The following is an 11,326-nucleotide window of genomic DNA, read 5'->3' on the forward strand; positions in this document are numbered from 1 at the left end:
ATGTTTATCAGAAAAAAACAATGCAAAACTCTCTGGTGCGCCATGGCTGTTGTTTTGTCTTCTTTATTCAGAATTTCCTCCCATGTCTCCATCACCTCGCTCTCTGATGCATCACAATCAATGAGCTGTGTTTTCATTTGTCCTCGGGGAACTCACCGTATGCCACCATATGGAGCTAAGACAGTCCAACATGTCTTGGATTTTGTTTCAGTTTTGCAAAGTCTTGCCGTGTGAACTAGACATAAGCTGCAGAGTTTTAAACGTGGGACTCGGAACATTTTGGTTGGCTGCTGATCCTGACCCCAAGCTTCTGGTGAAAATGGTTCTATTCATTGGTCCAGCAGCGGTGCTGACAAAGCACCAGTTTCAAGGCTCAAAGTTTAACATAAACTCCCCGTCTGTTAGCATGTTAACCTTTGAATCAACACTAATACCCATGTCACACTTTTACATATTTGCCTTTACGTCCAGTGGCTGACTTGGCGCCATATGATAATAAGTTCTGCCATTGCCTTGCTTTAGTCTAACTCTGGAGCATAGATGGTTTAATCAGGCTGCCATCAATTCTTTGGACATGTTGGAACATTTTATCATGCTTGCTGCAGCGGTCACATATCATGCATACTGTAGAAGTCCACCATCTTGTAGGCTAAACCATCTGAAATGGCAACACTTTATCCCCCGATTGAAAGAAATTTAAGAACGGATAAGAAACAAAGTCTGTCTGGAAATGGTAACTAAACCATTTCTAAGGCTGTGGGACTGACCTAGTGTGGTGGTCAGTGACTGCTGCTGCACTACTTTAAGACCTGTAATCATAACATCAGCTCTGCACCAGAAAATCCTGAATGGCAAAAACAGAAAGTGTTAAGGTGGCCCTGTAAAAACCCAGAATGCTGACAGGCTGATTGAGGTGCTATGGTATGACCTTAAACAGTTTGAAAATGATAAAAATATTTGCAGTGTGCCTGAATTAAAATAATTCTGCAAAGCTGAGTGGGCCAAAATTCCTCCACAGTGATGAAAAAGACTCCTTACTAGTTATCACAGAGCTGTTCCTACCAAGGATGGAACCACCTGTTACTGGGTTTAGTGGGTAATGACTTCTTCACATACGGCCAGGTAGTTTTCGATAGATGGTTTTCCTCTTCATAAATAGGAAACACTTAAGTGGGACGAAAAACAAAAACAGAATAAATCTGCAAAGTGGTCATTTGTTTTTCTCAGTGTTGTCTAATCTGAGCAGTTTCTGCCTTCAGCAGTCAATGTGGGTCTCAAGCAGAGTCATACAGAAACAGGAACTGAAGAAGATACAAATTTGCCACATCTCATGTCAACAGAAACTGCAGCGTAAACTCACAAATAATGTTTTGTTTTCACACACATACACACACACACAGAGAGAGAGTGAGAGAGAGAGAGAGCATCTTCTGGTCCCTAAATATATCCACTGGTGGTTCACAGCAAGCACACACAGCAGCTGCCATGCAAACGTAACACCAGAGATGTCTTCCGGTTTTATTTCTAGCCTACTCAAAAATGCACTCATCTATTTCTATTAAAACAGCGTTGATACAGAATTGATGGTGTTGAGGTCAGTGTGTTGATCAGCATACTGGTAAATTTACCTTTTAGAACTGATGGTACCAATGTTAATGAGGAAGCTCTTAAACAACAGACAGACATTTTTGCACTCATTACACAGACAGTATTGGATGGTACATTTAACCTTGTTCCGTATTTATTCCTTCAGTAACTTAGTGAGACCTTTACAGTGCATTGACATCAACAGTAATATGCACCGAGGTGTTTTTTGTTGTTTTTTTAAATAATGAACTGAAATGTTGTCTTATGCAATCAAACATTAAAATTCTCCTCGGTTTCATAATCCTCAGCAGTATAGATGTCTGGACACTGGCTTGGTCACTTCAAGGACTTTCTGTCATTCTTCTATAAAAACTTCATTGTTGCCTTGGTGATCGATTTTGGGATATGCGGAGCAAACAAGGAAGGAACTCTGGTGCAGTTTGCCTCTGGTGTGAATATAGACCTGTGTTATCACCTGCCTGCTGTGTTAATTTCCTAACACAGCAGGCAGTGTTGTTCTCGACCAAAGAACTCAAGATTGGTCTTACTGCATCTTGCGCTTTAATGAGCTGCACCATGAAGGGGTCTGTCTCAGGTGACACAAAGAGTTTTCCTCTGGATGACGGTTAAATGCTCACTGGTGAAGCTGAGATAGGCCTTCGTTGCAACAGGAGGCCAGATTTCAGTCCATGAGGAAGGTGCGTATCTCCAGTGTTGTTCTTCATGTTTCTTTGTTCTAAGTCTTCAGAACATGAACAAGATCCTCCTGCTTTGTTTTAGACTGATCCCTCACCTTTCTCATGATCAACCATACTGGATTAGAGAAGATCGTCTCTGGAACTTAATGGTGTATTCACATCTACCACTTTTGGTTAAACAGACCAAAGTTTACTTCCATGTTGGTCTGGACCTTTTGTATAGGTGTGGATATTTGGAGCAAACAAGGAAGGAACTCTGGTGCAGTTTGCCTCTGGTGTGAATACAGACCTATGTTGTCACCTGTACAGCTGTATTTACAAAGGCATAGTTCACTTGCAAAAGGTTCAGTGTGAAAGCAAAAATAACCAGAGAAAAACTAATGTCCTCTTTTGGTCCGGGCCTGGTGTGAATAAACTAAGGGTGATTGAAGGTCATTTGTTAAGTCTTAAGTTTCACAACATGTTTGGAATCATTGTCTTATTTAATGGACAAGCTTCAGGTTGCTTCACATTTTGCTAGAGAATATGCAGAGGAGATGATGGTAGACAGAGCCTGCAAGATGCCCAGGTCCTTGTCCAGGTCCATTGGCTGCAGAGCAAATTGAATATTGATGTTTTACTATAATTTAGGCAAACTGATGTTTTGCTGCCATGTTCTTTTTAAAAAAGAAGAGACGTTCTCCTAGCCAGCCTTCCAAAGCAGCCATACTCTTTTGGTCATGAGTTTGACCCTTGAGCATGCTACCTGAGGAATGCAGAGTCTGACATGGAGCTCTTGGGTTACTCTGTATGTATGATTGAATTTACTGGGACATCCACTCCTAGTCCGAGGTGTCCCCCCTCTCCCCCCCTTATAATCGTAATCGTATAATCGTAACTTGATGGACTCTGAACCGGCCTGTATGACCCTTCCCAGATTGATGTGGGGTAAAAATGAAGTCATCTAAGGTAATGTTTCTGTTCTGGCATTAAGTCAACACACACCTGTATGTAGTAAACACAAAGACTTGGTTTCAGTCTGTGTTTACCCACAGTCTCGTCCACTCACAGCAGACTGTCTGTGCTTTATAGATGCTTTTGGCCTCAGTGAGCTGGATGCCATGTGCTCCAGCCCATAATAACAAGCTTTTGCCGGCCTATGTGGGTTAATCCACGGTTACATAAGACCAGCCCTAATGACTCTGTGTGTTTTGCTGCAGGTGATGGGTTTAATGGTGCACATGCTGACTTCCACTTAAGAGCCAGACCAGTGCTATTCATAGTGGGAGGGGTTCTCTCATAGGAACACACACACACACACAGGGTTACCACTCTGACTGGAAACAAGGCTAGGGGGGTTCCTGTGGCCTTCAAAGCCACAATATTAAACTGAGACTATGAACATATTTGTGAGAACATTTAAACCCATCCTGGTAAATCAGTGAGACCTTCACTGACCTTTGTGGGCAGTTAAAGCATGCATAAAGATTAGCAGCGAGCAACATCGGGGTTACTTTGACTATTGAACAAGTTAGCATTATGGCTAGTGAATAAACCAGTTCCAAATAATTTTATTTGTTTTAGCAGTGTGGGTGCAGTCCACACTTTATAGATCTATCATCCGGCAGCAATAGACAATCAATAATTATGATTCAATAAAATGTTATTCCTAACAACATGCCATGTTAAATGTGAGGGAATGATTCAGTTTGCTGTCAGCCACTTCACAATGACAATGGGGCTAAAGCTGGCTGCAGTTTTTACTACTATAAATGATACTTTTCATTTATTTGGTAAAACATTTTTCAAATGTATTGCCTTAAAACTTGCTGAAAACAAATAAGATTTGTCCTGACCACAGTGTTGTTGGGCGCACCCTGTGGCCCGCTGGCAGAGCAGGAACACCAGGCTACAGTTGTGAGTTTGATTCCTGGACCTGAACCATTTCCCTGCTCTCTGTCCCCGACTTCCTGTCCAACTTCTAATGAACAAAGGCCACACAAAGGGCCGTTGCCTTGGGTTTAATGAAGCCAAAGTGTTGTATGTATCCCACTTAGGACTGCAGCCAACAATTATTTTAGTAATCAATTATTTTGGTGTTCAATTGAGTAATTGTGAGGGAGTGGCACGCTGTGCATACGTTTCATATATGTATATATTTGTAAAGTTTTGTCTTAACTGCTGCTCTGTGTGTTATTTTAACAGATTGTATTCTCTATTCTCTAGATAGCAATTATTCTATTACTTAATTAGTTGATAGTTTTTTTTTCTATAATCAATTCATCGCAATTAATGGTTAACCCCACTACTGCCAGTTGATGTATATCCTGCACATACCAAGGATCAAGTTGGAGGAACTATAGTGACATTCATCAGACACATTCCTAGCATAAGTACTAATTTATCATTTTTTTTTAAACTTATGAATACTTCCATTTAATCATCAGTAGAAAACGTTGTACAATAACCTGCTCCTTCTGCCAGCAGCAGGCAGGATGTGGTTACTGACTGCATATGCAAAAACTACAACTTTCATTCAAGGCGCCTGCAGCTCGTTCATATCGCCTGGTTTTTATGATGGTCTACCTTTCATAATAATATGGAATGAACTGTTGCATTGTCCCTTTAATTCAGCAGTGTCTTTTTTACTTCTTCAATATGGACGGCATTAGAAATGGTGCCATCAGTCTTTCTCATGCCTGTGCTGTTGTGTGTGTTCTGGCCACTAGAGGACGTCCTGTCAAAGGATGCAGGAGAATGTGCAATCTGCCTGGAGGAGCTGCAGCAGGGAAACACCATTGCCCGCCTGCCCTGCCTCTGCATCTATCACAAAGGGTGGGAAGCTCGTTTTTAAGTCCTTGCTCTTCACCTGAAAGTTGCCAGACTCCAGAAACGACACATTATGCCTCATTACGCATCGTAAAAAGTAAAAGTTGACATGTGGCTCCATATGGTGCAGAATCCTCTAACAGCTCACACCATGTGTCTCTGCTAGGTTTAATGACAGAACATGTTGTGAGTGAATGTTCTGCTCTGATTGTGTTCCAGCTGTATCGACGAGTGGTTTGAGGTGAACAGATCGTGTCCGGAGCACCCAGCAGATTAAAGCCTCCTTTGCACAGGTAACCTTCTACCCAGAGCGGAGGCGCGGACCCACCAGGAGGCTCTGAGCAGTCCATTCTGTTCCCAGAACGTTCTCTTATCTTGGCCGTTTCTGTGAGAGTTTCCACTGTGGAGTCCAGAACAGATGCTGCGCTGTGACTCCGCCCACTGCAGGAGGATTGGCTGCTGTCGTGTTCAGTGGCTGAGTGTGGCTCCTGAACACGACAGGAGCCACACAAAGTAATATTCTGCAGCCTTTACTTTGTTGATGAAGCTCAGAACTGAGCTGTTTCCACTGATCATGTGTTTTAGGGCTGTGAATGTTAACGCATGCGATTAATAAGAAACATTTAACACATAATTTTACATAATGGAGATTAATCTAATAATTTATTTTGACCTTAAAGCATCTCTAGCGTCGGTTCAGTTGAAGTGAACTCTGCTGCAGTTCAGTGCATTATGTGAACACAAATGAATGAGTGCAGGGCATTATGGGTAAATTAAAACAAACATTAGCGAAAAGAGGAATCCTCCAACCTCTAAAATCTGATGCTGCTCCACTGGTCTTTACATTCCTTGAAGAAGGAAGTTGAATTCAGTCTCTTCTTCAGTGGTTTTTGTGCCGATTCCTTCCATTTCTGGTGCAGCGCCTCCACGGATGAGGGAGGGAACAGGTTTTCAGTTCAGTGTGAAGGTTAGAGAGTTCTGGGGGAGAAATGTTCTGACAGTCCAAACTCTCCTCTGCTCTGTGGAACAGCGTCCTGCAGTAGAAGAACTCCCTCCAGCCTTTGAACTGACGTGTATCTGAAGAAGTCAGCGGGTCATTTCTGACTCTGTGTTTTTGTTCTGTGTCATGTGATCCCAGGTAACCCACTCTGACAGAATGAAGCTCGGATCCAGCCAGACTGTCGGACCCCGCCAACACTGTGATTGGCTGACCCACCCGACCCCTTCCCAAACAGCCAACCGCACGGTGTAGAACCGCAGTATGCCAAATCTCTTTGGAGGAACCTTCAGGGATATAAACTTTGTGTGTGTGTTTGCGTGCGTGTGTGTGTTTTTTGTTTGGGGTTTTTTTTTTTCAATGTTTGAGTTGCACTTTCTTTTTTTTTCTCCAAGTGAATGGACACATCCGCTCAGTCAGGCCTGACATTCCATCAGTACAGGAGGGGAGTGGTGCTGCTGCTGCTGTAGCTCAGCTCCGCTGCCCTCCTCCTCTGTCAGCGTCTGATTTTTTTTTTTTCTCCCAGTGCCTTGCTTGCAGCGATGCTGAGCACCGAGCAGGGTGGGTCAGAAGCTCTCTGCTGCAGGATCATCTCACCATAACTGCCATTAAAGCAGTCGGGAGCCCGGCGGCCCCCATCTGCGTCGGCAGCTGTCGCCAAACGGTGCCAATCAACTGTGAAAGCCGTCCGTCACACGTCTCATGAGTGCTTCTTAACCCCGAACCGTGCAGCAGGGCTCTGCAGGCGCAACGCCCACTGCATCACTTACCAGCCTCAGGCCTCTGCAGGCTGCCGGCGCCAGCAGGAGAAAAGCAAAAAGTTCATTTTATTCTTCCATTTCAAGATGTTTGACAACAGCACTTTCTCTACCTTGGCAACAGGCTTCTCTTTAGCATTAATGTATAGCTGTGTTAGGGATTATAGTGGAGTTTTTTTAAAAGAGTGAGTAAAATGAGACGAGACAAAATAAACTTTGGGGAAGTGCGTCGCTCAAGAGCAAAACGGGGAAAAAACATGTAGCTGAATTGTTCTCCCTGGACAGAAATGGATCAGCTTTTCTTTCCAACATTTACTGTAGAAACTGCAAAAACATCTCTCTCTGCTTTCACTACAAAAACACTAAATCTTACAAAGTATTATTGTCTACTCCCGAGTTCTAATATTTTAATGGACTTGTAGTGACATAGCAGCTTGTTTTAGGTCAATAACTCTTTAAAAAGACGTTTTTCCAGGTTATAAGTGAAATAATGTGCTAGCGGAAATAGCGCTTAATTTTTTAAAATTATTTTAAGGAATTATTAACTGAAAACAAGCTCTTTATCTTGCCGAAACTATCGTTTTCAGTTAGTTTTGTTGCATTTCAGGTGGACCTAAACATTTGCAGTAGAAACCAAAAATACTCTAAGGTTTAGTGTTTCTGCAGAGCTGAATCACTGAACAAATGTTTGAGAGAGCTGCTTCACACCCATGCTGCGTGGAGCGGACCCGCTGCTCACCTGGGAACCGGAGCGCTGGTTCCCAAACAGAACCACTAACCAGATCAGTCACCATTTCAGCAGGAATCCTGTTAACAGAAGCCAACGCTTGATGCGTTCTTTTGGATCGGGCAGTCCATGGACGGCCACTCCTTCACCTCTGGGGTTGTCCCGTTCTGAACCAGTCCATTTTATTTATAAAAATAAAAAAAAGCTTGTTTACCTGACGTGCTGTACAGCAGAGAGATAAAACTGAGACAATACTAATATAAGAAAACATTAAAAGCAGAATAAGACGTACTAAAAAAATGCAACCGAATTAAATAGAAATCAACAAACTCACAGTGGGTCAAAATCCACTGAAACCAAGTTTTTAACAGCGACTTGAAAACAACATGGCCTCTATTTTTAAACCGATCCACCTGGCAGTATGAGAAACCTCCCCGCAGCATGATGCCAGCACCACCGTGCTTTACTTTGTGTCAAACTCTCTGCGAGCTCAACAGGAACAAATGAGCTTCTAAATGCTGCTGCAGTTCTCTACGTGTCCTTTCATTCCCAGAATGATTCTGCATGTCAGAACTGCTGCTTCTGTTGGTTTTCTATTTCTCTACTTCTGCTACCATGTAGGAATATTTCTGCCTGAAACGGAGACGATCTGGTTAGAACTGCTGGACATGAAAAGCTCCTTCGTTTCCTGATCTGGGTTTCTGTCATAACTCGCCTCTCAACGCTCTGGAGGAAATAAAGCACTTAGAGAACAAATGAATGAACTCTTATTTAGACTTTTTTTCAAAAAGTGAAACCAATCACTTGGCAAAATATTGAGGCATTCAAAACGAGACGCTTGGAAAAGAAAAGATCCAAATTTACAACATGAACTAACGTCAGTGGTCACCTTAGAGAATAATGTGACGGATGTTTTTTTTTTTTTTACCGGAAATGAACAGAGTTCCTGTTGCCATGGCGATGACGTGTCGCTCTGGTGCAACAAGACAGCACAACACAACAGGAGCAGTTTCTGAAGGCTTTAGAGGACCATGTGTTTCTGTTAAAAAAAAAAATTCTGTCTTTTTTACTTTGTTGTTTGTGATCTACTTCTTAAAGAAACTGTGCAACAGTTACTGACAGCCAGTGTTGGCCGACCAGACAGGATGAGTGAAATGTTTCCCAAACAGGGGAGCCCTCCGTCAGAAGGCCCTCTGTGTTCCTGACTGAAGAACATCTAAACACTTTGACACAAGACTGTTCTGAAATTGATCATAACGAAGGCTAATCTTTGCATTTATTGCATATTTTGGTTTAAAACCGATCGCCCCCCATGCTCAGCTGAAACCACCATGTCTAGTGGAAAAGAGTTGTGTGTTCCTTGGGTTTCCTCCGGTCCAGTGGATCAGTAAGGCCGGGTTTTGCTATAGTTGGGGTTTCTCAGGTAGTTCAGTTTCACAGGTCGCTGGATGTTTGGTTCCAACCAGAGGAATCTTCTGAACCCGCTTTGACTACCAGAGATCCAAAGTCATTTTCCATGTTCTGCTCATAGTCTCTGTCAGAAGATATGAATAGATGACTCCAATAAATAATATTTACCAGCAGGAGGTCACAGAGTTATTTTTGTTGTATTCAGGGTTCATAATGTGTCATATTTTGAGTCAACAAACCTGATTGAGGATCAAAAGAACCTAAAAGTTGTGAGATAATACTGTGAATTAAGATTTCGGGGCTTTTAGGAAAATGTATCTGATTAAGTTGTGATTATTTAACTAAAATGAGAAACAAATGTAGAATACCGAGGTGAGCCAAAAAGGTTCTACCTGTTCAAGATGGCAGAAGGAAGGGACGAAGTGTGAAGACGTCAGAACTTCTTCCAGCTCCTTATGATCCCGTCCACAGCTTCCCTCTGACCAGCCAGTCAGCTGGCTGGCTTTCATGTTCTGGAGTTTGGTACAAATTATGGTAGAAGCAACACACTGCACCCAGATGCCATCCCTTCACAAAGGTTTCATATTGTCCTGATATGATGTATAAAAACCCTCTTCCCTCATTTACACTGCCACCAGAACGTATTCGCACCCCTTACCTTTCTCCACATGTAGTAGGATGAAAAGCTACACTCACATCCAATATGAGCCAATATGAGCCTATAATGACAAATCCATATTTTCACATATTTTTTTAAAAAATGCAATAAATGTAAACATTTAAACATAATACATGCAAAAATATTCACACCCTTTTTAGATCTGATTGGTCATCCTTGAGATGTTTCTGCAGTCCAGCTGGTTCGGGTCACATGCCTATAGAAGCTGACAGGGCAAATCAGATCAGAAACCAAGTAATGAAGTCAAACGATACGTAAAACATTTCAACAGTCTGGAAGGTCACAGAAAGCTCAGTGGTTTCCATTATTACCAAACAAAAGAAGTTTGGAACCTCTGGCTGCCAGGAATATATCAGTCTAAACCAAACAGAGTATTACCTTTTGGGTGTGAGTACATATGCATCAGTTATGTTTAAAGGCACTGTATGTATATATATATTTTTTTTAAAGGCATTTTACATTACATTTGTTAAAGTTGTCACCTTGTTGTGACAGTTTGTTTTGAGACAGATAATCTGTGAAAAGATCGATCATCTCCTCCGTGTGCTCATATTGCCATTTGGAGAAATGCATCGCTCCTGACCCCAAACAACCAATCAGAGCCAGGAGGAGGGTCTTACTGTCAATCAATATCAAGTACTTGCTGCTAATTGTCCTAATGCCAGAGAAACAACATACCATTAAACAATAACCATTTATCTGCCGTCATCATTGGCTGTGCTAACTAGCCTTTGCACTCAAGACAGGCTATGCTAACTGCAGCACAGCAGAGAGCAAGGGGGAGGATATGGGTGGATGACCCATATGACTAATGACTAATGTCATTATTTTAGGAAGGTGATGGCATTGAAAACAAAGTCTATAATCTTTTTGTGTGTGTGTGTGCCATGATTGCTTTAAACAGATTATTTTTGGTTTCAGTCAGTTAAAAAGATGTGGAAAACCAAATTCATTAAGCAACTTAAGACACCAACTGGATCACGGTTTTACCAGCCCATAAACATAATCCTTTACATGCTAGAGTTCAGGTATATTTGGGTCTTGGGTAATTGTTACACACTGGACCTGCCTGTTCTTCTGCTTTCTGCAAACATTTCCTGTATCTGATGGAGATGCAGATAAGCTGCTGTCTTCTAGAGCTGGACAGTAATAAGCACAGATGAAACATTGAGCTCTTCTCTACCTGGACCAGACTGTTGGACTGAACAGTGCCTGCTGGACTCGGCTCTGGACTTGGGTCAAAGTCCTCTGTCTGAGTAAACCTGCCGAAAGAACTTGAGCATCCAGCCTGCAGGAGCGCAGGTTGTCTGAAGACCTCATCAGTGATTAACAAACTCCTCCTGAATCTGGAGTCAAAGGGAACCGCCTGATCCCAATGATCCCAAAGCTCCACAACTTTATAGAAACCTTTTTTGTTTTTTCTGTGACTCCAGTGCAGGGGTGTCAAACTCCAGTCCTCTAGGGCCAGTGTCCTGCAACTTTGAGATGTGCCTCTGCTGCACCGCCTGAATAGAATAATTAGGTCATTAGCAAGGCTATGGACTTATGTACACAAGGATGAGGTAATTAAACCATTTCATTCCAGTGTTTTGTACCTGTGGCACATCTAAAAACTGCAGGACAGCGACTGGAGGACTGGAGTTCAACACCCCTGCTCTAGTG

At 42.4% G+C, this 11,326-nt stretch overlaps 1 protein-coding gene and 1 long non-coding RNA gene across 3 annotated transcripts in view; one reads left to right on the forward strand and one right to left on the reverse strand.

Moving 5' to 3' along the window:
• Positions 1-6,405, forward strand: part of znrf2b (zinc and ring finger 2b) — a 25,548-nt gene extending 19,143 nt beyond the window's left edge. Inside the window, exons 3-5 of the mRNA XM_044117733.1 lie at positions 4,994-5,099; positions 5,313-5,386; positions 6,232-6,405. Coding sequence (XP_043973668.1) covers positions 4,994-5,099; positions 5,313-5,370 — 164 coding nt within the window. The 3' untranslated portion in view covers positions 5,371-5,386; positions 6,232-6,405. The remainder of the gene's footprint in view (positions 1-4,993; positions 5,100-5,312; positions 5,387-6,231) is intronic.
• On the reverse strand, positions 5,311-11,116 carry LOC122831507. 2 transcript variants are annotated; one of them, XR_006370707.1, is made up of 7 exons: positions 10,848-11,116; positions 9,796-9,869; positions 9,644-9,704; positions 9,378-9,497; positions 9,225-9,245; positions 6,237-9,109; positions 5,311-5,391 (listed from the first exon to the last, which is right to left on the reverse strand). It is a non-coding gene; the product is annotated as an uncharacterized LOC122831507 (long non-coding RNA). The 2 variants fall into 2 exon arrangements; XR_006370708.1 differs by lacking the exon at positions 9,225-9,245.
• Between the last annotated feature and the right edge of the window lie 210 nt (positions 11,117-11,326).

The sequence above is a fragment of the Gambusia affinis genome, linkage group LG05 (assembly GCF_019740435.1).
Source record: "Gambusia affinis linkage group LG05, SWU_Gaff_1.0, whole genome shotgun sequence".
Classification (NCBI taxonomy): Eukaryota; Metazoa; Chordata; class Actinopteri; order Cyprinodontiformes; family Poeciliidae; genus Gambusia; species Gambusia affinis.